The sequence below is a fragment of the Anabrus simplex genome, chromosome 7, assembly GCF_040414725.1.
Source record: "Anabrus simplex isolate iqAnaSimp1 chromosome 7, ASM4041472v1, whole genome shotgun sequence".
In the NCBI taxonomy this organism is placed as follows: Eukaryota; Metazoa; Arthropoda; class Insecta; order Orthoptera; family Tettigoniidae; genus Anabrus; species Anabrus simplex.
Window position 1 is genome coordinate 60,322,401 of NC_090271.1, and position 27,761 is coordinate 60,350,161.

Here is a 27,761-nt window from a genome sequence, read left to right on the forward strand (position 1 = left end):
TGCCGATAGTGGGATTCGAACCTACTATCTCCCGGATGCAAGCTCACAGCCGCGCGCCTCTACGCGCACAGCCAACTCGCCCGGTAAGTTAGAAGTAACAGACATGAAAGTAGTGAGAATGATTGCTGGTACAAACAGGTGGGAACGATGGCAGGATAGTATCCGGAATAAAGAGATAAAGGCTGTTAGGAATAAAGCTGTGCGCATTAACCAGCTTCGGTGGTGGGGCCATGGGAGGCGAATCGAGGAGGAGGGTTTACCTAGGAGAATAATGGACTTGGCCTTGGAGGGTAAGAGACGTAGAGGGAGACGAACACGACGATGGTTAGACTCCGTTTCTGTTATTTTAAATATAAGAAATATACAACTAAACGAGGTCGCAGAACTAGTTACAAATAGAGGATTGTGGTGGCGTTTTGTAAATTCACAGAGGCTTTCAGACTGAACGATGAAAGGCACATCAGTCTATAATGAAGCTGTGTACATGTTCCTTTCCAAATGTACAAGTGTATTCCAAAGCGGCGCTGACAAGGTACAATAAATTCAAACTTGAAGATCGTTGGTCTGAAGCCGATCGACACACAAGACCGTGCAACGTGACGTTCATCTACTCTCGAAGTAGACCGTTCGCCAGCGGGAAAGTGCTAGAAAGAATAAAGACAAATATGATGATGATGATGAAGAAGATGACACGTTTCTTTTACATCGCACCGACACAGATAGGTTTCTTAGCACCGATGGAATAGGAAAAATGCTAGGAGTGAGAAGGAAGCGGCCATGGCCTGAATTAAGGTACAGCTCCAGCATTTGCCTGGTATGAAAATGGGAAACCACGGAAGACCATCTTCAGGGCTACTGATAGTGGTGTTCGAAACCACTATCTCCCAAGTGCAAACACACAGCTGCGCGCTCCCTTAATGTCGTCATACTCTTTAGTAAATCCTTCATCATAGATCCTGAAATCAAATCGAGGCTCACCAGACCGCATAACTAGATGGTGTGCAGTGAGATTGCTAGTTGGAACCTTAGGTAGTGAAACTTAATGAAGAAGTTTTTATATAAGAACCATCAATTTTGATCTGTATCGATTGTCTTGAAGAGATTGGAGGGGGAATGATACGGTAGAGTGGAGTAATACAAATGATTAGATTCCTATCGCGATTAACACAGTTGTTGTTGGTCAGCCATGGAGAAGATATCTTCCTCGAAAGGCTCAATATACGGCGTCACGACGGAGGCCGTCCAGCACAGCGTCCTCCGTCAATACATGGCGGCCGGTGCGGGTGAGTACCTTTTAGCTCTCCCAGAGTTCCCTTCTCCTGGGACCCACTCGCTATCTACCTGACGGCAGTATATTACGGAAACCGGAAACAGAGAAAGCCGTAAACACTATAAGCCGTTTCAAAAGGAGTTACGTGAGAAACTACACACGCTTGTGGACGCTGGGTGTAGCCGAACAGTATTGCCAATGGTTTCGTACCAACGTGGCTGCGGTTCGAATTCTGATCAAGTCATAGGATACTTTTCTAATGAAAATTCACAAACATGTGGTTTGGATTCACCATAAACTGTAGGTGCTGTGACTACGATCTCTATATCAACTTTATATGCTGCTAAAATGCTAGCTCAGTCATACATGTGTTGAAGGTTGTAGGATCGAATGTATATACGAACGTTAGGTATTCTAGATGTTTCACGTTAGATTTACTGGTATACTGAGGAAAATTATCCTCCTTCCAGAGGTAAACCTTCGCACAACAGCTATTTAATAATAACGTTATTGTTTATGCGCCCCAATAACTTCTTTTACGGTTTTCAGAGGTGACGATGTGCCAGAATGTTAACTTACAGGAATTCTTCTAATTTTCCATTACACATATTGACACGTTGCTGGAGTGTTTGAGCATCTTCAAACACTACCGGACTGAGCCGGGATCGATCCCATGAACTTAGGCTCGGACGGCCAGCGCACTCAGTCCCGCAAATACGAAACTTTATGCAGGTGATAGCTGACGTTAAAAGATTATTATTATTATTATTATTATTATTATTATTATTATTATTATTATTATTATTATTATTATTATTATTATTATTGGCGATCCCCGCGGTGTAGGTGTAGCATGCCTACCTCGTACCCGGAGTCCACGGGTTCGATTCCCGTCCAGGTCAGTGATTTTACCTGGAACTGAGGGCTGGTTCGAGGTACACTCGGCCTAGGTTACAACAATTGAGGAGCTATCTGACGCTGAGATAGCGTCCTCGGTCTAGGAAGCCAAGAATAAACGGCCGAGAGGATTCGTTGTGCTGACCACACAACACCTCATAACCTGCAGGCCTTCGAGTTGAACAGCTGTCGTTTGGTTGGCCATGGCCCTTCGGCGCTCTTGCACCGTGGATCTTTTAATTATTATTATTATTATTATTATTATTATTATTATTATTATTATTATTATTATTATTATTATTATTATTATACCGAGGTATGAGCGATGCTAGTAATACTATTCCTTATGCAACCGGTCGCTGTTATGAATGGTGTGAAAACAGCACTCATAGGGTCGTTTGATGCATTCATTTCAGTGGGCTTGGCAGACTGATATGCAATAGCAACGTCTGGCTCGGTGAGGAAAGCAACGGGAAACTACGTCACTCCTCATTTCCCTAGTATGCCTCTTCAGTGACGCCTAGGCTGTCTATGAGCTTTTGGTGGAGCTGTGGAGGATCAGACCAGCCTTCGGGCTGAATACCCAGCACACACACACCACATTATTATTATATAATGGCGGGTGCCGGCCCTCCACACAGGCCTGGTGCAGGTTTTTCTAGTTGACGCCCAAGGACCATCAGCGCGTCTGGAATTTCTTCCACTTACTTGTGCCAGTCTCTTTCCTTTCATCTTTCCTATCTCACCTCCCTTGGTCAACTCTTGTTCTTTTCTGACCCCGACGGTAATAAGTTTGCGAGGCCTAGAGAGTCTTTCATTTTCATGCCCTTCGTGCCCCTTGCCTTTCAATTGCCGATACCTTCATTTTGACATAAATATGTTTTATGGCCGGCGTCCGTCTGAAAATTTGCGTTACGTAAGTTAGCGTCACAAAATGTGACGGAGTTGTAACCCTAGCAGCCGTGCAGGCTGTGATGTAAGATATGGGTAGATGGCCAGACAATGTTACCTAGCAACCGTGAAGGCTGTGTCTCACGGCTGTCGACCATCTGAAATTAGCAGGCCGGTGATGGATGGCCGTGACCGAGGGACATATTTATGATCATTTTATTTTCGCAAAGTGAAAAGTGGTTTGTTTTTCGAAGTATCGAACCCCTTATAATGTAATGAAATGGAGTATGGCTTTTAGTGCCGCGATGTGTCCGAGGACTTCGGCTCGCCAGGTGCAGGTCTTTTGATTTGACGCATGTAGGCGACCTGGGCGTCGTGATGAGGATGAAATGATGATGAAGACGACACATACACCCAGTCCCCGTGCCAGCGGAATTAACCAATTATGGTTAAAATTCCCGACCCTGCCGGGAATCGAACCCGGGACCCCTGTGACCAAATTCCAGCACGCTAACCATTTAGCCATAAAGCCGGGCCCCTTATGTTTCTTCTGATTACTGTTAACAGAGGATGATTGCCCAGTTATGTTTCCAGTGAAAGCAGTAATCACCACTACCACTGCCATAGTTTGGGAACTATGCTTGGGCCGGTGAATGCTACAAAAGCATGCAAGTTTTCAAATCGAAGCAATTTCTAGGCAACAGTTCGGCCGACAATATCTTATTTTATAGAAGAATGTCCAGTGTATCTACCAACAAGTATCTGAACTAGGTATGACGTCACTGGGTGATAGAATCACGCAGCCTTCTTAAGGTACATGTAAACATTGTAACAAAGAAACATATCCATCAATTGCTCATGTGATCGAACTTATTAACAAGTTTAGGGAAGAAATTAAGGAAATGAAAAAGGTACAGGGCCAGAGGGAAATAGACCTAGGCAATTCATTAGAAGTATGTCACACTAAACTTGATGATAACGCCAGCCTTCTGAAGAAACTGCAGGGAGATATACTCAGTGTTGGCTAAAATTGAATGTTTAACGCAAGAGAATATCAATCTGCATGCCAAAGTGAAGGCTCTGGAGAACCGTGTTTTAGAGGGAGAACAGTATTCCAGAAGGAATACTCTTGAAATACAGGGTGTTCCTGAGTGCGCGAATGAAAATGTGCTAGAAACTGTAAAACAGGTTGGGAAAGCTCTGGACGTGGAAGTTAAAGACGAGATGAATGACGCGTGCCACCGACTTCCTAAACAACCCAGCCAAGAACATTGAGCGATTGTGGTGAAATTCGTGCGGTGCTTCGACAAGGAGAAATTCATCGAACGTTGCCGGCTGAAGAGGAATCTCTCTACGAATCATATTGGACTCCCTGGGGACTCCATTGTGTACGTGAACGAAAGCCTGGTTCCGGAGAAGAGGACGTTTCTAGCTGCTGCCCGTCAAAAGAGGAGGGAGAAACCGTACCCTTTCCTATGGATAAGAAATGGAACTATTAAAATGCGGAAAAGTCAGGGTTCACCAGTAGTGATTATTAATTGTGTCGAGGACCTTGATAAACTGTAGAGGGTGAGCTAAAATTGATAAATATTTACTATCAGAATGTGCGAGGAATGAGACCCAAATTAGACTCTTTTAATGAAAGTTTATTATCTGATAATATAGATATTTGTATATTAGGTGAAACATGGCTTGATGACAGTACAATGACAGCGAGGTCTGTAGCACTGGATACCGGGTGTACAGACAAGACAGAGGTATGAGCAGGAGAGGGGGTGGAGTGAGTGCCCATAGCAGTGAAGTAAAGCATTAAGGTCCTCTAGACCGAAGGCTTTGTACGGAGGGCAGAGACCTTGCTGTTAAAATTAGAATTACAGGAAAACATTTGTTTTGTTTGTGCTGTCTACATCGCCCCCCCACCCCCGCATCTAATATTGAGTCATAGGAAGTGCTAGAGTGGCTGGAAGCCCATTATGAAATTTACAATAATAACATGATCACAGCGGGTGACTTTAACATTCCCATGATAACAAGTACAGACATCAGTCCCTATCATGGTAACAGTCAATGTCAGATGATAACAATTTTTATGAACCTTTTCGAAATAAAATCTCAAAATACTGTGCAAAATTGCAATGGGAAAACTCTTGACTTAATTCTTACCAACTATACGCAATTAGAAGTTTCCAGGGACCCATTCCCTCTCTTACCGGAAGATAGCTACCACCCTTTTTTAAAATTAATTTTGCCACCAAACAGTGTTCAAGAGAATTTCAGGCTAAAAATGGAAACAAGATTTAATTTTAGGAAAGCTAAACTTGAGCAGATGTACACGCGGGAAGCTGATTGGAATGAGCTATACAATAGCATGGAAATAAATTCGGCAGCAAATACTTTCTACAGTCAAATGTACGCGGTATTGCGAAGAAAAGTTCCAGTGTCTAATTCACAGAGCCTTAATAAATACCCCTCCTAGTTCACAAGAGAAATTATCAGAGAACTAAAACGGAAAGATTTCCATAGAAAGCGTAAAGGCATCTCGCAATATAGTGATATGAAATTTAAGCAACTCAGAAGCAAAATTAAGGCAGATATTAAAGTAGCTTATAGGAAATATATAACGACTGTCGAAGACACCATTACACATGATTCTAAAGAATTTGGTCTTATGTAAAAAGTAGAAAACGTAACTTAGGAACTTGCAATAATATGTGACACAATAATGAGGAATTAAAGAGTGGTGAATCAGTTGTGGATGGGTTTGCTAGGTATTTCAGATCTATTCTCAACGCACTGCTCTTTAGGATATTCCCGCAGATAATACTAGTGACTCAGAAACTTAGCACATCGATAAAATAAAGATGGAAGACATTGACAGAGCATTGCGAAAATCATGTGCAGGTCCGGATCAAATACCTCCATATATCGTAAAGGGCTGTGCGGAAAATCTTAGGAAGCCATTATATTTTCGTTATAATATTGCTCTTAAAACACAAACTTTTCCTGATGTTTGGAAAAAGTCTCGGGTTTGCCCCATACTAACATCAGGTGATCAGCTGTTAATTAAAAACTATCGACCAGTGTGTATCCTATCAGCTTTTTCAAACATTTTCGAGTTTATTCTTCATGATAAGATGATCTTACACATTGGACCACTAATATCTGACCAGCAACATGGGTTTGTATCTAGCAGATCTACAGTTACAAATCTGGACACTCTGTGTCAGGATATATTGAAACAATTAGACAATGGGGGGCAAATGGACGTTGTTTTCTCAGATTTTGAAAAGGCATTTGACAGCGTGGATCATGATATAGGCCTATTGTTAAATAAATTGAGTAGATTTGGCTTCTCGCGAGATAACTCAATTTTTTTACTACTTTTCTATCTGACAGAAAACAATATGCTCATTATCTTGTAAAATCCTCCATGGAATACAATGTAAATTTGGGAATCGTTCAGGGTTCGAACCTGGGCCCCATTATGTTCGTGATTTTCATAAATGATTTGCCCAAACATGAAATACATTCTAATTGTCTCCTTTATGCCGATGACTTCAAATTATTCAGACCAGTTAGCTCAACACAAGACTGCCTCTTACTACAGAAAGACCTTGATGATATTCTGATGTGGAGTCATATGAACAAACTAAATTTAACGTATCGAAATGTGTAACAATGTCGTTCACCCGGAAAAAGAATAAAACAATCTTTCCATACAAGCTGGGTCTAAACGCCCTTCAGGAATTTGACCAAGTCAGTGACCTCGGCGTCCGGCTTGACAAGGGTCTTACTTTCACAGCTCATGTAAACAAGTTGACAGGAGAGGCCTACCGGGCATTGGGATTTGTCACACGGAACACAAAACTGTTCAGGAAGACGAATTCCATCATAGCACTCTATAATGCCACAGTACGAATTTAACTGGAATATGCTTAGCGTTGTATGGAATCCAAAGTACGATAAATAATTATATTAAGTTCATCGAAAGAGTGCAAAAACGTTTTGTAAGATTCCTACTTCACCAAGCACATGGCTGGTACACATTTATGGTGCCATACAAAAATTTGCTAACCAGTGTCGGAATGACCCGCCTTGAAATTCAGCGAAAAATAATCGATGCCAAGTACCTGCGTAAATTAATAAACAATAAGATAGATAATATGTATTTACTGCCCCTATTGAATTTTCGCGTACCTCGCTTACACTCAAGAGAACGCAGCACGTTTAGGACTGAAGGAGCTCTGACGACCGCCCACACCATTCACCACTCTATAGGTTATGTAGCGGTTAACATAGACAATAACTTTGACTTCGACATGTCAATATCTGTATTCATAAAACGTTTTTCAGCTACAGTGCTACAACACTAAGAATTAACATCCCACTGAAAGCTGTCAGAAAGTTATTGTAGGTACCAAATAATTGAATGAATAATTTAGTTATTAAGAATTGTCTTTTTAGTTATTAAGATATAAGACTGAATGATGTAGTTATTAAGAACTGTATTTTTAGTTATTAAGACATAAGAATTTTATCAATGTAATTGAATTAATAATTTAGTTATTAATAATTTATTTTTAGTTATTAAGATCGAAGACTTTGTGTCAGTGTAATTTAATAAGAACTTTAAAGATTTTTGGGTTTACTGTAATTGGGGTTTACTGCCCTGTTTTAACCAGCTATTAAATAAATAAATAAATAAATAAATAAATAAATAAATAAATAAATAAATAAATAAATAAATAAATAAATAAATAAATAAATAAAACGTCCATGACGCACGGCTATAAATTAGTGTAGCTCTGAACTGCGGCGTGGTAGCACATCGTGTGAGATGTCATTTCATTCGCCTAAGTGAGTTCTATAAGGTACGGAAAAAGAACATGAATTGGTGAATACTTGAGGAAAATAAATAAATAAATAAATAAATAAATAAATAAATAAATAAATAAATAAATAAATAAATAAATAAATGAAACGTCCATGACGTCCATGAAGAAATGTTAAAAATTGTTCTTAAAACGTCAATGTCTTGTGGTAAATAAAAGCCTTAAAATTTACCAACAATGCGCTCTTTTTTTGCTATTTGCTTTACGTCGCACCGACACAGATAGGTCTTATGGCGACGAATGGATAGGAAAGGCCTAGGAATCGTAAGGAAGCGGCCGTGGCCTTAATTAAGGTACAGCCCCAACATTTGCCTGGTGTGAAAACTGTAGCGGAAAACTATCTTCAGGGCTGCCCACAGTGGGATTCGAACCCACTATCTCCTAATCGCAAGGCCAACTTGCCCGGTACAATGCGCTTTAGGTAATAGAGTTGCTTGTCACAATTCCTAAACGTCCAAAATCACCAAGTTCGAGAGTCAAAACGCTTATCGGGAGTGTCTGAAATTTAAGGCGGCCGTGGGTCGTGAGGCGAGTTCCACGGAGCACATCTATAGTCCCAGTAGTGGGAAATTACTTTGAAGTCACGATCTTGCAGGTCTTCGGGCTGAGCAGCGGTCGCTCGGTAGGCCAAGCCCCTTCAAGGGCTGTAGTACCATGGGGTTATATTATTTATTTATTTACTGACTTAATCCATTTACCCTTCAGTGTCGATTTTCCCCTCGGGCTCAGCGAGGGATCCCACTTCTAACGCCTCAAGGGTAGTGTCCTGGAGTGTGAGACATTTCGTCCTGGATACAACTGGGAAAGAGGAGCAGTACCTCACCCAAGCGCCCACACCTGCTATACTGAACAGAGGCCTTGTGATGGATGGGTAGATCGGAAAGGATAGGTAAGAAAGAGAGAATGAAGCGCCCGTGGCCGTAAGTTAGGTACCATCCCGGCATTTCCGTGCAGAAGAAGTGGAAAAGCACTGAAAATCACCTCGAGGATAGCTGAGGTGGAAATCAAATCCACCTCTGTTGAGACCTCCCGAGGCTCAGTGAACCCATTCCAGTCCTCGTACCACTTTTCAAATTTTGCTTCAGAGTCGGGTACTGATCCTGGGACTTCGGGAATGGCAGCTAATTACACTTATCACTACACCATTGAGGCGGACTCTTTTAGAATTAGGAAGTAAACTATCAATAACGAGACTTCGAATTCATACTGACTATCTACCACGTGGTACGCATTATACGTGAAAACTTCCGGCAGTGAACGCGACACCGCCCCACTGGTATATTTCTTACCAAGTACGTCCTGCGTAGAAACGTACTCTGCGTCAAATTATTAATAGCAGCTGCTTTGGTGGAAAGTCAGTGATGATGTTACTTGGCTATCGTGCCCCCTCGAGAGGTGTATCCGTATCCAACTCTGAGCCACACAAGAGAGTGACATGACCACACCTACACTCAGAACTACTGGAGCATCGTGTTGCATTTATTGTTAACCCTGTTCAGCCGATGTCCGGACATAATCGCCTCCGCGGTAGACTGCCCGCTTGACAGCAATTCATAGTTGGTGGAGGACCTCCACACAGAACAAAATCAGGTCGTCTAATGCTGAGATGAAAATGAGACCGGTCTCGGCATTCGAAGCAAATAAGTAAGTAAATAAGGAAGGTCGTTATTTTTTAATGTAATGCGAATGTTAATATCGTCAACATAATCTAGGGAAGATCAGTTTCACACAGAATCCTAAACTGATGGACGTGACGTATCATTTGAAGGAACTCACATTAAATATGGCTGAGCCTGGGATAGTAGCTGCCTTGCTGGTAAGTCAGTCACGATGTTACTAGGCTATCATGCCCCTCGAGAATTGTATCCATATCCTCCTCTTTAAGGAAAACCGTGATGGCCAGCCCGTATCCTGCAGTTTCTAGATGGTGAGCTAACCGTTCCCGTTAGTATGGTCCACTCAAGAGAAAACCATATTTAGCTGTGCGTGGTGAAATGACTGTCTGTGAAGACAGCTAAAATACTTACAAGCTAACGTGTCTGTCTCTTATCCGGAATCCCCGGTTTCGATTCCCGGCCAGGTCAGGTATTTTTACCTGGATGTGGAGGCTGGTCCACTCAACGTACGTGATTACAAGTGAGGAGCTATCTTACGGTGAGATTGCGAGCCCGGTCTAGAATTCCAAGAATAATGGCCGAGAGGATTCGTTATACCGACCACACGACACCTTATAATATGCAGGCCTTCGCGCTGAACAGCGGTGGCTTGATAGGCCATGGCCCTTCGGGGCTGTTACACCGTCGAGTCTGTTTGATTTTTACATTTTGTTCATTCTCAACCTTGGAGGCTGGTTGGATCCTCAAATAGAACAGCCTAAATTTAAGCGATTATAGGGAAACAGCAAAACACGGCACCAAAACGAGACGTACAAATCATGACAAGGAGTGAGGTAGTTTTTCATTGCTTTCCGCAGTGAAACAGAAAGTGTTATTGGTGCGTATCTAGATCATTGAGCAGCAATCTTCATAACCTCCAGACGTGTTCTGAACTTCATTAGTCAGAGCCAATAGCTTTCACACTGTCTCAGACTTAAATGAGGTTCAGACTTCGGTGAGAGTTACACTTTGCTCTGGTCTTAGCCACGAGGCAGATGCAGAAATACGGTATCCATCAAGAAGAAGCAACAGTATGAATCAGACAAGTTGAGGCTTGAAATTCTACACGCGTTTGCTTTTTTATTATTAAGTTACACAACCCGTAACTAATTTTTATTTGCCAGTCCCGCTTCATGGCCAAATGGTTATCGTGCTGGCCTTTGGTCACAGGGGTCCCGGGTTCGATTCACGACGGGGGCGGGAATTATAACGTTAATTGGTTAATTTTGCTCACACGGGGGCTGGGTGTATGTGTCGTCTTCATCATCATTTCATCCATATCATGACGCGCAGGTCGCCTACGGGAGTCAAATCAAAAGACCTGCACCTGGCGAGCCGAACTTGTCCTCGGACACTCCCGGCATTAAGAGCCATACGCCATTTCATGTTCATTTTTCATTTGCCATACTTTTCGCTTACAGTTTTTTCCTTTCCCTCTCCTTTCGTACTTAACATGTTTTTATTTTGAGGTGAGTCCCCGTAATATTGAGTTGTCATTTAACTATTTGCTATATTTTGTTGTTGATATGTAACTTAAAGTTCGTTGCTATACCACGGTAAACAGGCATTGCCAGCAGCTTTATCCCAATTACGTATGATGCATTTGCTAATAATAATAATAATAATAATAATAATAATAATAATCTCCAGGACACTGCCCTTGAGGCGGTAGAGGTGGGATCCCTCGCTAAGTCCGAGGGAAAAACCGAACCTGGAGGGTAAACAGATGATGATGATGATGATGATAATAATAATAATAATAATAATAATAATAATAATAATAATAATAATAATAATAATAATAATAATAATAATAATAATAATAATAGTACCTGAGGTACACCCGCTCCATGTATTTAAAACGAGCGCCTTTTAGAAGGCCATCTGCATCATGCATTTCAAACTGTGTAGTGGAAGGAGTTTGAATGTTTATCGACAGATGTCTCTACTGTTGACAGTCAAATTTCCAGAGAATTTTTGTATACAGTAGTTGGCAAAGCGGTAAGAGGTGGGACTAGTAATACGATGGTCGTGAGTTCGACTCCCCGTGTGTGGAGAATATTTTTCTCAATTTTTATATTTTTCATTTATTTTAATTTATTTTATTCATTTATATGCAAAAGACATATAGGACGTCATTTTTTTAATGAGCGCACATTTGTAGAAAATGGTTTCATAAACTGAATTGTTTGTATATTATTTTTGGTGTTCTAAGGTTACTTCCACTTCTATCTCTTCCCGCCTGGATAAAAGAGTAGCCACCGGGCGAGTTGGCCGTGCGTTTAGGAGCGCGCAGCTGTGAGCTTGCATCCGGGAGATAGTGGGATCGAATCCCACTGTCGGCAGCCCTGAAGATGGTTTTCCGTGGTTTCCCATTTTCACACCAGGCAAATGCTGGGGCTGTATCGTAATTAAGGCCACGGCCGCTTCCTTCCCACTCCTAGCCCTTTCCTCTCCCATCGTCGCCATAAAACCTATCTGTGTCGGTGTGACGTAAAGCAGAGAGAAAAAAGAAAGTTAACCCGATCTGCAAGCGAATCTTTATCATAGTTATTTTTCTGTGGCCTAGCTGTAGCACACGTTGAGTTCTCTTACAAAATTAGAGCTTTCCCCACTATTATGCCGTTGGAAGAGCTTATTCCCCTTAAGATACGGCAATTTAATTCGTTCCATCACGAAGGAAGAAAGCGATTCAGAATGTGAATCCAGGGGATTACATGTACTGAATCATCATAAGCTTCTTCCATTATTAGAGCTAGCAGTGTAGTTGGATGTGTCTGCAACAGAAGGTACCTCGATATTTCTTATCTCGACATACAAAGGCCATTAAAGCGTATCTCATTTATATATTGTACTTCTCGTAATCTGCTGATAATTTGGAGCCTGATTACCTGATTTGTTCTTGATTCATAGATTTAATGTAGACACTAAAATGTACTCATTGCTTCCCAGAATAGCGAATCATTCATTCTGAAAATATACAGACATACGATTTTAGAGACAAATGTTAGTTGTATCAGAACAAACAGACTTAGATTACAGGCCTGCGAACATCCGACAATAGGGAATACTCCTACTCGTTGAGACTAAGATATTCTAGGCTATAGATTAACACTGGCGCTCGTTGATGCAACGTGAGAGTTGGCGTGAGATACTTTCTGATCACTATGATTGAACTTGCTCTAATAACAAAATTACTATTTTAATGAATCATATATTTATGTATTAGGTTTCTTAATTCAGTAGCATGACATTTTATCGAAAATGAACGTACGGTATGTATCCAATACTAATTAGCTTCACAGCATATGAATGTTATATACCGTATGTAAAAACTTGTCATGCAGACAAATAATTTTTATTAAACACCTTATCTTGCTGAATTCAGCTAACAGGCTTAGATTCTGATAATTACGTAATGCTATTCCTGCAGTATATACCTGGGTGAGGGAAGGGTCCTTACAAAATAATTACGCTACTGGGAGTAATCTGAGTTTATGAGTTTTCTTGAGGGCACTATTTTAAACGTTTTACAGGTCGTCCACGATCCCTTTCCTGTTCTTTAACAGAATTTCTGATGTCTACAGGAACTGCCTGTAGTAACGGATCTTGGCATTCTTCGAAATACACTTCTTGTTGTGTATGTTTCACCACAGTTGGAAAGCTGCGTTGAGTTTCGAGTATGTTTATGAGTAAGGTGCCGTCTCTGCCATTGGGGTGAACCCTTTCACTGAGATACCGAAAACGATCAACTCTGCCAATCGTTCCGTGGATGGTCATTAAGGCGGTTTCTCCCCGGTACAAGTTCTCGAAGTACTTGGTTTTGTCATGATATCTGCAGTCCTGTCTTCACCACTCCCGCGTGTACGACTTGGACAGCAATGGCTTTTACAGAGAGTGATTTTTTTATTGTAAATGCTTTTCGTTAGTTGATCAGCCAGTTTCATTTTCTGAACTTCATTTTAGTTTGCTTCTTTATCTTGGCTGTATTATTTCTCCTCCGTACTTGACTTTATTTATTCTACTGATTCTGCCCTATCTTCTGTTTATGCATTTTGGAACATTATGGATGTAGTATTGTTATTCTTTAGTCTTTCTTTCGTTCTTTCTTTCTTTCTTTCTTTCTTTCTTTCTTTCTTTCTTTCTTAATCCGTTTACCTTCCAGGGTTGAGTTATCCCTCGGACTCAGAGAGGGATCCCACCTCTACCGCCTCAAGGCCAGTGCTCTGGAGCGTGAGAGATTGGGTAGGGGGATATAAATGGGAAGGAGGACCAGTACCTTACCCAGGTGGCCTTACTTGCTATGCTAAAGAGGGACCTTGTGGGGGATGAGAAGATTGGAAGGGATAGACAAGGAAGAGGGTAGGAATCGGCCGGGCCTCAAGTTAGATACCATTCCGGCATTTACCTGGAGAAGAATCACTTCGGAAACCTCTTCGAGAATGGCTGAGGTTGGCATCGAGCCTCCTCTATATAGACCTCCCGAAGCTGAGTGAACCTACTTCCAATCCTCGTACCATTTTTCAAATAACTTGGCAGAGCCGGAAATCGAATCCGGACCTCCGGGGTTGAGAGATAATCATACTAACCACTAAACCGCAGACGCGGGCATTATTATTATTATTATTATTATTATTATTATTATTATTATTATTATTATTATTATTATTATTATATACGTTGACGCCTGCTAGCGGCTACATGCCAATATCAATTCATTCTTCCTTGTTGTCTCCTCTTCCATTCATTCCGCTATTCCTTCATCATTGTACTCTGCTTTATTCTTCTCCCCTCAGACCACTTTTGTCCGCGTTTCCTTTTCATTCTTACTTGGAATCCTTCCATTCTTAAAACTTTCTTTCTAAAAACCTCTCTTTCTGTAGTTTCTTGTTTCCTTACTTCATCTCTCTCTAAATCTTTCTTGATCTCTTATATCCAATTTTTTGTTGACTTATTTTCCCCAAAGGTGTCAAACTGTTATCATTCTTGCTATAGATATGTCCAAAAATAGTAATCTCACTTTTATTATTTCTGTTATATTTTCTATGTTCTGATATATTTACTTATAAATTTTTAATTTCTATTCTTCACCAAATATTTTTCCTCATGATTCTTCTTTCTAGCGTAAAGACATTCTGGTTTCACCACTGTATGGTAGTGCCTTATGTTAGACTTTTAGAAAAGTATTTCTTGGGTAAAATTTCTTAGTGATGCCATATATTCTTTCCATCTTGCATAACATTTCTTCTACAGCAGATATCGAGCGAGTTGGCCATGCGGGCACGCAGCTGTGAACTTGCATTCGGGAGATAGGGTGTTAGAACCTCACTGCCGGCAGCCCTGAATACAGATTTCCGTGATTTCCCATTTCACACCAGGCAAATGCTGGGGCTGTACTTTAATTAAGGCCACGGCCACTTACTTAGAATTCCTTGCTGTTTCCTATCCCATCCTCGCCATAAGACCTGTGCCTGTGCAACGTAAAGCAAATAGTGAACATACTGTATAAATCTACAGCAGGTTTTTCTAAACAATTTTCTTGAATTATTTCTCCCAGGAATCTGAATTTCTTTACCTTTTCTCTTCGACCAATATATGTCTTCATACAATTTGTAGCGATTTTTTTGTTTATAAGACACTGGATTTTTCTACAGGGATTCTCAAACTTGTTTTGTTGGCTATTTCTTCCAAAAGTTTGATTTGTGTTGTTCCATCTGTCAGGCTCTCTGGAAGTATAGCAAAATCGTCTACAACTGATTGCTTGTCAAGTGTTGTTTCTGCTCTGTTCAGTAAGATTTTTGAGAATACCTTGTTAGTGATTTTATATTATTATTATTATTATTATTATTATTATTATTATTACCTTTCCTTCTTTCTTTCTTTCTTTCTTTCTTCCTTTCTTTCTTTCTTTCTTAATCTGTGTACCATCCTGGGTTGGTTTTTCCATCGGACTTAGCGAGGGATTCCACCTCTCTCTCCTCAAGGGCAGTGTCCTGGAGCGTGAAACTTTCCTGGGAATGAGGACCAGTACCTCGCCTCACCTGCTATGCTGAACAGGGGCCTTGTGGGGGAATGGGAAGATTGGAAGGGACAGACAAAGAAGAGGAAAGAAAGCGGCCGTAGCTTTAAGTTAGGTACCATCCGAGCATTAACCTGGAGAAGTGGGAAATTACGGAAAACCCCTTCGTGGATGGCTGAGATGAGAATCGAAACCACCTCTACTCAGTTGACCTCCCGAGGCTGACTGGACCCCATTCCAGCCCTCGTACCACTTTTCAAATTTCGTAGTAGCGCCGGGAACCGAACCCGGGCCTCCGGACGTGGCAGTTAATGACGCTAGCATCTACACCACAGAGGCTGTCATTATTATTATTTTTATCAGTTTCCTCAGGAACTAAAGAGATGTTCTTTCTTTCATGTATAATTACAGCAAACCTGGCGGCTATGGTGGTAGGAACTGTGCTGGGCTGGAGTTCTCCTGTACTGCCCAAAATGAGTGAAGACGGCTTCTACCTGTACGCAAGTAGTGAGCAGCAGTCCTGGGTTGGATCCTTGGTGGCCCTCGGAGCTGCAATCGGACCCTTCCCTGCTGGTGTTCTGGCCGACCGTATAGGCCGCAAGAGGACTATGTTGGCCCTTACAGTGCCGTTTCTTTTGGGCTGGATCATCATCACTGCAGCCCAGTCCGTTGGCGTCATCTACTTCGCACGAATTCTCCTAGGGTTCGCTGTAGGAGCAGTCTTCACAGTCTGTCCCATGTACGTGGGCGAGATCGCTGAGGTAACAGAGCTCTCCTCATTACCTTTCGTCCTTGGTCCTTGATTATGTTTCAGTCTTCAATAGATCTGATTATGTTGATGTTTGTTGTTAAAAGGGGCCTAATATCTAAGGTCATCGGCTCCTTCAATAGATCTGAGAAAATATACTGTGATATTTGAATATTTAGTTGCACTTGAAATATCGTAATCTATTTATAATTATTGTGCACTTGAAATAACCCGGCTCCTTAGCTGAATGATCAGCGTAATGGTCTTCGGTTCGGAGGGCCCAGGTTTCGATTCCGGTCGTGTTGCGAATATTAACTTCGTGTCGGGGGCTAAATATTTGCGTTCGTCTCAATATGCGTCTTCATCTGCATACAACACATTACGCTACTAACCACCACAAAAACACGTACCGGTGGTAGCATCTCTTCATACATTATGTTGGTGTGGAAAAAAAGTGGCAGAAGAATAATTATAAGTAGAAGAAGAAGAAGAAGAAGAAGAAGAACTGGACATTTCAATAAACTCTGTGATCGTCTTGGTTCTGTAGGCACTTTGTTCAGCTTTATTGTCCTTCACGTTAATGCCACGTGCTTTCGTAGAAGAATATCTGTTTAACACGACGTATTATATGTTTGAATACGGGCATGTAACTTCGCTTAAATTCATTAAGGAATCGTGAAATCGATTACCAATTTCTGTGCGAAGAACGGGCACATATGCTACGTATATTTTATATACTAGTACTATAATTATTTGCTATAGGGTGCTTTATAGTTATTTTCAACGTTGTAACCAAATGCCATAGCAGAAAGGTACTAACTGCAACTATGTGACGTTACGCGTTTGATCAAATGAGTAATTTTACACACACACAAAAATCCACAGTCGTTTTCAGCGACCGTATTTGAACTTTCCTTCCAATTTTCATGCAGTTCGAACCCAAATAGTAGGCCTATCCTAGTGAATGGTTGAAGAGCAGCAGTCCTGTAGAACAGTACTCCGAAGGCACCGTTATGCCGATGATCTCCAAGTTTACTACCACGTTAATATCAAAGATATATCGAATGCAATAAGAGATGTTAATACCGGCCTTCAAGAGCTCAGTGTGCACGCCAGAGAAAACTCTCTCAATGTCAAACCTAAAACTCAAACAATCAGTTTTCAGAAATTATTAAATGTCATGTATACAATTCTTTAATCCTTTGGTGACATTAAACGCAACCGTAATCCCGTTCAGTAAGTGAAGAATCTAAGTATGACTCTGACTGAAACTCTTGACTGGTCTGCGCACGTAAGAAATAGGCTATATGTAGAAAGATGTACGCGAAGCTACACCCTCTGAAGCGACATAACTTTGTACAGCTTTGAGTCTTGTGGTGATATTTCTACCTGGCCCACTAGCAAAGTCAACAGTAACTTAGAAGACAAAATACTGAGTAGTCGATATACTTTGTCCTTGTGGCAGCCTCCGCATGGGGGAAGTTGTAATAATAATAATAATAAAATAAAAACGTCTTCGTATTACAATTCCAACCTCTTACCGCTTCGCCATCTACTGCTCGGCGCGCGTGCTAACGTAAGTGGCGTATACAGTGCGAGAGCCGCGTCAACATTTTCATTTTTATTTTTGTTCTCTGTACGCTTGGCCATCTGGAGTTCCCACTTTGGGTACTTTCATTTCTAGCCAAGCCCCACATGTTCTATAAATTTGAGCGAAATCGGTGGTGACGAGTAGGGAATGCCCCCTTTTAAGTCAATATCAGCATTTAAGACTGCATACAGAGATTACCTGTTGAATACTGCTGATTGTTCCATGTGAATGGTGCTGTATGATAGGTTGTGTGAGTGTGCTGGGTAGACTAGTAACATTGTCATTTTACTTTACAGCTGAAGGAAGAACACTGATGTTTTTTATATTTGATATTAGATTATTATTATTATTATTATTATTATTATTATTATTATTATTATTATTATTATTATTATTATTATTACCAAGTGTTTGTGGTAGGTAGAGGAGAAAGAAAGTGCGGGGGTGAACGGGTCTCAAACTACGAAATTAAAGTTGATGTAAAATTTAACAAGGTTATATTCTCTTTTCAAAATTCAGAAATAACACGAATGGCAGGTACAGAGTAGCAAGGTAACAAATTACGATTACAGTATTCACAAGATTTGGGCTTCGAGCCCCTAACTCACAATTCTTGGGCAATTAGCCCAACTTTACCCCAAAACAATTTTCAACAGAGGGGCAGAAAACCCCATTCATGCCCAGGAGCACTTGCTCCAAATTACACAGTAAGGCCTCCTTGAGGCGCGCAGAAAACAAAATTTTCAAGAAAGAGCAACTTGCTCTCAAAATTTAAGCCTGTCAAAGGCCACACCAAATTCCACCTTCAAGTTGTCCTCTAAGGACATAGACACAGGGGCAAAATACCCAACCTACTGAGGCCTATTAAGTGAGAAAAAGGTTAATTACATGACCTCAAAAATAACCTATTGAGAGGAAGCGACTTGCACTCCTAATACATTTGTTTAAAACCTACTTGGCACTAGGCCATTAATGCAAGGGCTAATCCCATACTAAAGAGGTGACTTTAGAAAGGAACAATTTACATTACGTTAAAGAAGAATAGGTTGAGAAAAAATAAGTTCACCTCAAAACAATATGAGTGGGAGCTCGAGAGGGTTAAGCACTCTCTATCCCAATATGCAGTTTAAAAGATAGAATAGATACTAAGTGTCTTTACATTTTAAGGAAGGTTACATTATGGAAAAACTTCGGACCCGCCCCGAGAGTTAAACTGCTGAGCTAGCAAGGAAAGAAGTTATTAATCGGCCATTACCTTGTTGTTGACTGTTGCCGAAGAAAGAGGCGCTTCCCGCCCCCTGCTATGTACTTTACACACTAAAAGATGGAACAGAAGTGGCGCAGAGACCCAAAAATCAGCAGTTTATATACTCTCGCGGAAAGTTCGAGGCGTTCTTGGAATGAGAACACCCTCCCACCAAAACTTTATTGGTTAGGGATAAGCAGCATATTCAAGTTAGGGGAAGATACATCAGATTGGTCAGAAATTAATTAAAGAAATTCGGGATTGGCTAAATAAAAAACAAGGGGAAAGAGAGGGGTATACAGCCAACTTAAACAATAACAGAAAGAAATTTAACAAGAAACAAACTTTTGAAATAAAAATTTCTCCAAAAACAGTTCTTTCACTTCGCACTAGGGTGCACCATTGTAGGTTTTCAGTAGTGTCCTCTAGAAGAGAAAGTTCACACTTCTCACTACAGGTAAAACAAAAATACGTCAAAAATGACACAGTTCAAAAACTCCAAAATTTCCAAGTAGTGACATCTTCTGAGAAACTTGAAAATTAATACCGTAGATAAAGTTCAGACTTCCTCCAGCAGAGGAGTTTCAACTGGCGCAAATTTTAAATTAGCGGCGTGGAGGTGTACCGCCCGGTACAATTATTATTATTATTATTATTATTATTATTATTATTATTATTATTATTATTATTATTATTATTATTATTATTATTATTTCCTTATCATCCGCTGAACTAGTAGGCATATAGACCTGCACTATCGTAGTGGGCATTGGTTTGGTGTCACTATGCTGGTCGTAGTAGCTTACCCGCTGCCCTATTTTCTTGTTCATTACTACACCAACTCCTGCATTTCTCCTATTTGATTTTGTGTTTATAATTCTGTAGTCGCCTGACCAAACACCCTGCTCTTCCTGCCAACGTACTTCACTTATACCAACTACATCTAACTTTAGTCTATCCATCTCCCTTTTCAGATTCTCTAACCTATCACAACGATTCAAACTTCTAACATTCCACGCTCCGACTCGCAAACTGTTAGTATCTCTCTTACTGATGATCGCCCCCTCTCGTGTAGTCCCCACCCGGAGATCCGAATGGGGGACTATTTTACCTCCGGAATATTTTATCCGAGAGGAAGCCATCATCAGTACATCATTCATATAGAGAGAGCTGCATGTCCTCGGGATTTAGTTACGGCTGTAGTGTCCCATTGCTTTCAGCCGTGTAGCAGTATCAACACAGATAAGCTATGTTGAGTATTATTACAAGGCCATATCAGTCGGACATCTAGACTGCCACCCTTGTAACTTCCGAAATGCTGAACCAGCTGAAGTGTTGACAAATTCGGTACATTGAAAAGAACAATCCTCAGAACCAAGTTTATAAACTTCAAAAATAAACATTACTCTATGAAATAATTATAGTTTAGCCCGCGAGAGGGGGTAAATAAACCTATGGTAGAGACATCTAACTGTAGAACACAAACGTTTCTGGGTTTTCACAAGTCCAAGTTTGTTTACATAGATGGCCTTAGAGGAAGCGCGCAGTTTTTTAAATATTCTTCTTCTTCTTATTATGTAAATGTACATACTGTTTTAGCTTTTAACTCTTGTACATAGATCACTCTTTATGGCCATACTTGTACTCGTATTTCCGTTACTTTATTAGGTCGGTAGATGCAGAGTGGGTTGTTGTCCCATAAGCTCTGTACTCTGACCGGCCAACCGAGCAGAGGAAAGTTGGCCACGGCTCTACCGTGACTCCACGCCTCTGCATTCGGGAGACGGGCCTGGGGCACAGTGCCGGACTTCACGCCTGGTCCCACCCGTCGGCTGTCCTGAGAATGGTTTTCCGTAGTTTTCCTTTCTCCTGCACTAAGGCGAATGCCGGGACAGTTCGTAGTATAGACCACGGCCGCCTACCCCCTCACCTTCTCCGCACATCTCCTTCACCGTAACAAATCTCCCGGCCTGAGAGACGGCGTCACCGTCTAAGAGGCCCGCCTCCCCCTTCAGGGGTGGAATGAAAACGTTTAGTAGCAGTTACTTTAGTATGTATTGTATTCTGTTTATGCACTCGCTTAAATTTTTCTGTTTGTAACTTTTTCATATTTATCTTAGTTATCTTTGATTTTATAATAGAATCATGACGAATAGAATACCAAGTGAGATCACTCACCGAGTTCAAGCGCTCTCCCGCAGAGCGGCGCTAGTGGAGCCTAACACCAACTCTACACAGTCAGCTGATTTAATAGAAATTACATTGATACGCAAATAATCAAATACAACACATGAATAACACTGTCAGAGAGTTATAAATAATATTATCAGTCAGCACGAAGAATTATCTTTGAACTTTAATAAGAGAACACAGTAAATAAAATGAAACATTACGAAAAGCGAAAGCAATATTGTGCTTTACATACTTAAAGAATCCTTTTTAAACAGAGCAAATTAAACATACACCAGACTGTAAATAACACTGGCACTTTTCTCAAATAAATTAAATGTAAATTACTCACCAAAACTAGTTTGAGGCCACTTTTGATAGTTTACGAGTAGACTTAGCAGATTGTCGTGCTTGCATTTCTCTGCGGATTTCTCCCGCTCTGAAGAAGAATCGGCACTATAGTGGGAGACCAATTTTGAAATAATGTCCAAAGTGTGTTCAATACAACAGCCAGCTCCTGATGGCACAACTGAAATCGCCTCAATCTAGTCAAGACACTCGTAAGAAATATTGCCCCACATTAAATTGAATTTCTTTTTTTTTTTTTTTTTTTTTTTTTTACGTCGCACCGACACAGATAGGTCTTATGGCGACGATGGGAGAGAAAATGCCTACGAATGGGAAGGAAGCAGCCGTGGCCTTAATTAAGGTACAGCCCCAGCATATGACTGGTGTGAAAATGGGAAACCACGGAAAACCATCTTCAGGGCTGCCGACGGTGGGATTCGAACCCACTATCTCCCGATTACTGGATACTGGCCGCACTTAAGCGACTGCAGCTATCGAGCTCGGTAATCTCTTCTCTTAGTTTAACCTCATCGAATATAACTATCCCGTATCGTTTATTATCGTTCATTTCATCCTTAATGTAATCTGGAATAGCACTTAAGCAATGAGGATTTACACCGTAGGGACATTTAAGTCCTTTTCAGAGTTTCCTGAAATGGCTTTGTGGGGGAAGAGGTAACAAATTATGCCGATATCCTATCCTCTAGGTGATGTTGTTCTAAGTAATAAACTCTCTAAAAGAAAATCACTATCGTACCTCATACCATTGGAAGATTTTACCTGACATTTCTTCAACACAGTGTAATAATTTTCTGCTTCTTACTAAGAAATTTACAATCTATAAATTGAAATTCGGTGTTCTTAATCTGCCCCTGTAGGAAATTAATCTTAGCTTTGGCTGAGAAAAGACTGCATTTAGCTCGGATTAAATTACGAGTTGCATTCTTTAGTTGCTTTCTGAGAGATAATATTATCTTTACGGCATCAGTAAGAGAACTACACTGACCCTGAATTTGACTGCAACTAGGTTGACCTTGAACTTCACCGCCCACTGTTGTCATCACTGCTTCACTCACTTCGTGATTCTCGTTCCTTATCCTTTTGATACTCTCCTCACTCCTTTTGCTACTGGGTGCCTTTCGCGATTTTACCTCAGTGGATAGGTATTTCGGTAAATTTGAAAATATATGAGGCACCGCTCCTGGTTTTATTTTCCACCTCACACGAGAAAGTTCAACGTTTTTACCATTCACAACTAAACAGTCCGCCTTTTTAAATCTGCCGGAAAATGCAGGTCACATATTCTGCTTTTGGCCGACAATTGCTTATCTTTTCGCGGAATAACTCTAGCCCACTTCCCAAACAGATTATTTCCCTTTGGCGGTGTAAAATATCGTTTCCTTCCGTAAACCGATTTACAACCAGGAACGAAACAGTACGATATTTTCTCGAAATAATAGAGAACTAGTTGATTGCACACACAAAGCACTGCACAGATACTAACACGGACTTTCAGAAAATATTAAAACAAACTAATAGACGTTAAAATTATCACCACGATTTCATGCACGCTCGCTATACCTTTACTGACAGGTGGGCGCACGTGTCGTTGCAGTTGGATCATTGAGACTGCAGCGCCACACTACGGCAGGACCACCGACTACAATGTTAAGAGAGTGGAGTGATCACACTTGGATAGAATGGTACATTTCTTTTATATATGTATTACCTTAATATAAGTGATAAAGTCAAATAAATAAATAAATAAATAAATAAATAAATAAATAAATAAATAAATAAATAAATAAATAAATAAATGAATAAATAAACTTTTGGTTGTTTTCGACGAGGAAACTATTTCGAAAATACCTATTTACCTCACTATACTTGTATAGAAATATTTAATATTAGATTCTTATAGACACGGTTGACCTCAGTATTTTTTTTTTTACTTCTCTTTTATATTAAATTTTTCTGTAACTTGTGTTTGGAAATTCCGTAGGTTAAATAGAGATAAGAACTATTCACTTGAATCTGTTGAATATGACTGAACATTTTGGAAATGTACTGAAGACTTGATAGGCTGTTGGTTTGTGTTTTTGTTCAGTCGAACGTGCGAGGAGCGTTGGGTTCCCTGATGCAGCTCTTCGTCACCTTTGGCTTCCTGTACGTGTACTGTATCGGTCCGTACTCGTCCTATACTGCGCTGGGTATGGCCTGCACTGTTCTGCCGATAGTCTTCTTCTGTGTGATGTACGTGGTACCAGCCTCCCCGTACTACCTGGTGGCACAGGGCCGCACGGAGGAGGCAGCCACTGCACTTCAGTGGCTGCGCCAAACGCCAGCACAGGAAGTTCGCGAAGAGCTGGAGGACATCCAGGTGAGTAGCCTCATCATAGGTCTGAGTAAAACTTCAATATAATGAAATGCTTCGTAATTATATTTTGTAACCACAGTTCGGAAATTGTGTATCATCTTAACATTAGTAAAACGATGATATTCTTTAGAAAGGTTATTCCACTGAAGCTCAACTTGTAGGATTCCAGCAAGATATAGCAGATATCTTGGATTCTGGAGGTCAAATGGACTGTATCGCGATTGACATGTATAAAGCATTTGATAGGGTGGATCATGGGAGACTACTGGCAAAAATGAGTGCAATTGGACTAGACAAAAGAGTGACTGAATGGGTTGCTATATTTCTAGAAAATAGATCTCAGAGAGTTAGAGTAGGTCTGTCTAGCTTTGTCTGACCCTGTAATAGTTGAGAGGGGAGTTCCTCAGGGCAGTGTTATCGGACCTTTATGTTTTCTTATATATATAAATGATATGAGTAAAGGAGTGGAATCGGAGGTAAGGCTTTTTGCGGATGATGTTATTCTCTATAGAGTGATAAATAAGTTACAAGATTGTGAGCAACTGCAACGTGACCTCGAAAATATTGTGAGATGGACAGCAGGCAATGGTATGTTGATAAACGGGGTTAAAAGTCAGGTTGTGAGTTTCACAAATAGGAAAAGTCCTCTCAGTTTTAATTACTGCGTTGATGGGGTGAACGTTCCTTTTGGGGATCATTGTAAGTATCTAGATGTTAATATAAGGAAAGATCTTCACTGGGGTAATCACATAAATGGGATTGTAAATAAAGGGTACCGATCTCTGCACATGGTTATGAGAGTGTTTAGGGGTTGTAGTAAGGATGTAAAGGAGAGTGCATATAAGTCTCTGGTAAGACCCCAACTAGAGTATGGTTCCAGTGTATGGGACCCTCGCCAGGATTACCTGATTCAAGAACTGGAAAAAATCCAAAGAAAAGCAGCTCGATTTGTTCTGGGTGATTTCCGACAAAAGAGTAGCGTTACAAAAATGTTGCAATGTTTGGGTTGGGAAGAATTGAGAGAAAGAAGAAGAGCTGCTCGACTAAGTGGTATGTTCCGAGCTGTCAGCGGAGAGATGGCGTGGAATGACATTAGTAGACGAATAGGTTTGAATGGCGTCTATAAAAGTAGGAAAGATCACAATATGAAGATAAAGTTGGAATTCAAGAGGACAAACTGGGGCAAATATTCATTTATAGGAACGGGAGTTAGGGATTGGAATAACTTACCAAGGGAGATGTTCAATAAATTTCCAATTTCTTTGAAATCATTTCGGAAAAGGCTAGGAAAGCAACAGATAGGGAATCTGCCACCTGGGCGACTGCCCTAAATGCAGATCAGTATTGATTGATTGATTGATTACGCCTGTCGTACAATTCTTATACCACCGAGCTCGATAACTGCAGTCGCAGTCGCAACCCCACTATCGGCAGCCCTGAAGATGGTTTTCCGCGGTTTCCCAATTTCACACCAGGCAAATGCTGGGCCTGTTCCTTAATTAAGGCCACGGCCGCTTCCTTCCCACTTCTAGCCCTTTCCTGTCCTATCGTCCCCATAAAGCCAGTCTGTGTCGGTGCGACGTAAAGCCAATTGTAATTCTTATACTACGTTTTTTAAATTACTTGTTTTTATTATCGGTGTATTCTTAGCTTATTTTATTTCTGTACGTCTTTCTGTTTATTTCTTTTTCTTTTATTTCTTTTCTTTTATTTCTTTTATTCCTTTTTTATTTCTTTTTATTTCTTTACTTTTATTTCTTTAAAATTAAATCTTCAGGGAGCTAACTAACATAGAGGTATGTTCTTTTCTTAGAATAAATATCTTCTTTAATATAGCACCGATTTCAAATTTTACAAAAGAAAAATAGTTGAACGCTCTCCCATAGGCCCATAGGCCACTGCCGGGCAACCCTCTCACCTTCTCCGTACAATTCTTCTCTGATACACATCCATCGGTCTGAGATACGCCGTCACCGCTTAAGAGGCCCGCCTCCCCCTTCAGGGGACGAATGAAAAATTATGGTAGTAGTAGTAAACTGGCCCTGTGGTCTAGAGGTAGCGGGTCCTCCCCTTACCCGGATGACCCCAGTTTGATTCGCGGCCAGGACGAGGATTTCTACGTGGATCTGAGTGCTTGTTCGAGGTCCACTCAGCCTACGTGCGAACAATTGAGGAACTATATGAGGGTGAGATAGCGGTTGCAGTTCTCCTCCGGTCCTGCATTAATCAAGGCAATTCTAACTTTATGGTATACTGCAATGCATGTGATATTTATCAGTCGGAAATGTATTAACCTATACAACAATCAAGATGGTCATGGCAGCTGATCAGTTGAGCTGGGGATGCAGATACGCCATTTTTGGTGTTTATGGGTACGGAACCAATGTGCTGCAATCAGGTGGAGAGACAATTCAGCAAGGTCAAGCTTAGAGTTCGCTGGTTCATAGCCTTTCTGACTATCCGTGTTTACATTAGTGTGAACCGGAATTCAACCAATCGGAGATGATCTCTAATACGATGTGTCCCGAAAGTTGCTACTGGGCAGTAAAGTGTCATTTTCCGTACACTTTTGAGTCCGGAAAAAATCCGATTTCATTATAGCGTGGAGTAGAATGATTGCCATTACTTGTTAAGACGACGATAGGAAAGTGATTGATCAGTAGATGTTTTCTTAGACATCATCAGCAAAGCAGCGAAGAAGAAAAGAAATATGTATTTAGTTCTAGTTACAGGAGTGCATAGAGTGACACAAACCTCTATCTTATTAGGAAATCAAGTTAAAAATATCTGGGCTGAGTGGCTCAGACGGTAGAGGCACTGGCCTTCTCATCACAGCTTGGAAGGTTCGATCCTGGCTCAGTCCTGTGGTATTTGAAGGTGTTGAAATACGTTAGCCTCGTGTCGGTTGATTTACTGGCATACGCCATCTCATTACATGTTCAACTCAAAATAATTTTTTAATAAATCATGATTACATTCGAGTTGGAGGACGTAACGTTGAGTTTCAATATTCATCAGTTGAAGTAGAAGAAAGCATTCTATCATAAAATGCCATGACAGGATGTCTTTCATGGACACCGAGGTTTCTGAGGAGGTTCTTAATATCTTTGAGTGTGTCTTCTTTCAATATATTGCCCAATGGACCTTGTTCTACTTCAAGAAGCGACCATTCTCTACCTCCTTCCAGCAGGGTGTGTTTGCACACAGCAAAAACACCAGGTAAAGAGCCGTGTCCCATCACAACTGGTAAGCGGTCACGTGACGTGTACGCGCCGAGCTATTGGTCGTGTGGAGCTGCGGCACTTTGGAAATAAGCCCTTCAATAGAGGTGTGACAAACGGTTAAGTTGCGTAACTGCTACATATGTCACTGCGACAATATAGCAACTGTGAAAAGTAACAGTTAAAAATAACGTACAACGTTACTGTATTTTTATTGGTCACACCTTCAATCTTGTCTCAGTGTAGTTATGTACAGTGCAGTAAATGGGCTGAATTGCAATTACCTGATAAATATTTTACTCATTTACATTTACCAATAGAGATGGCTGAAAAATAACGTAGCAGTTACTTTGTCACAGTTACAAAGTCCCATTCATTCACCCGCACATGCGCGCACGCATCACTACACTGTTGAAAGTCGGTGCAGTAAAACACGC

The 27,761-nt window shown here is 40.8% G+C and overlaps 1 protein-coding gene across 1 annotated transcript in view; it reads left to right on the forward strand.

Moving 5' to 3' along the window:
* Window positions 1–1,185: 1,185 nt before the first annotated feature.
* LOC137501467 (facilitated trehalose transporter Tret1-like) overlaps window positions 1,186–27,761 on the forward strand; it is a 37,709-nt gene continuing 11,133 nt past the window's right edge. The window contains exons 1-3 of the mRNA XM_068228490.1: window positions 1,186–1,283; window positions 16,036–16,385; window positions 23,834–24,106. Of these exons, the coding sequence (XP_068084591.1) occupies window positions 1,187–1,283; window positions 16,036–16,385; window positions 23,834–24,106 (720 nt within the window). The 5' untranslated portion in view covers window position 1,186. The remainder of the gene's footprint in view (window positions 1,284–16,035; window positions 16,386–23,833; window positions 24,107–27,761) is intronic.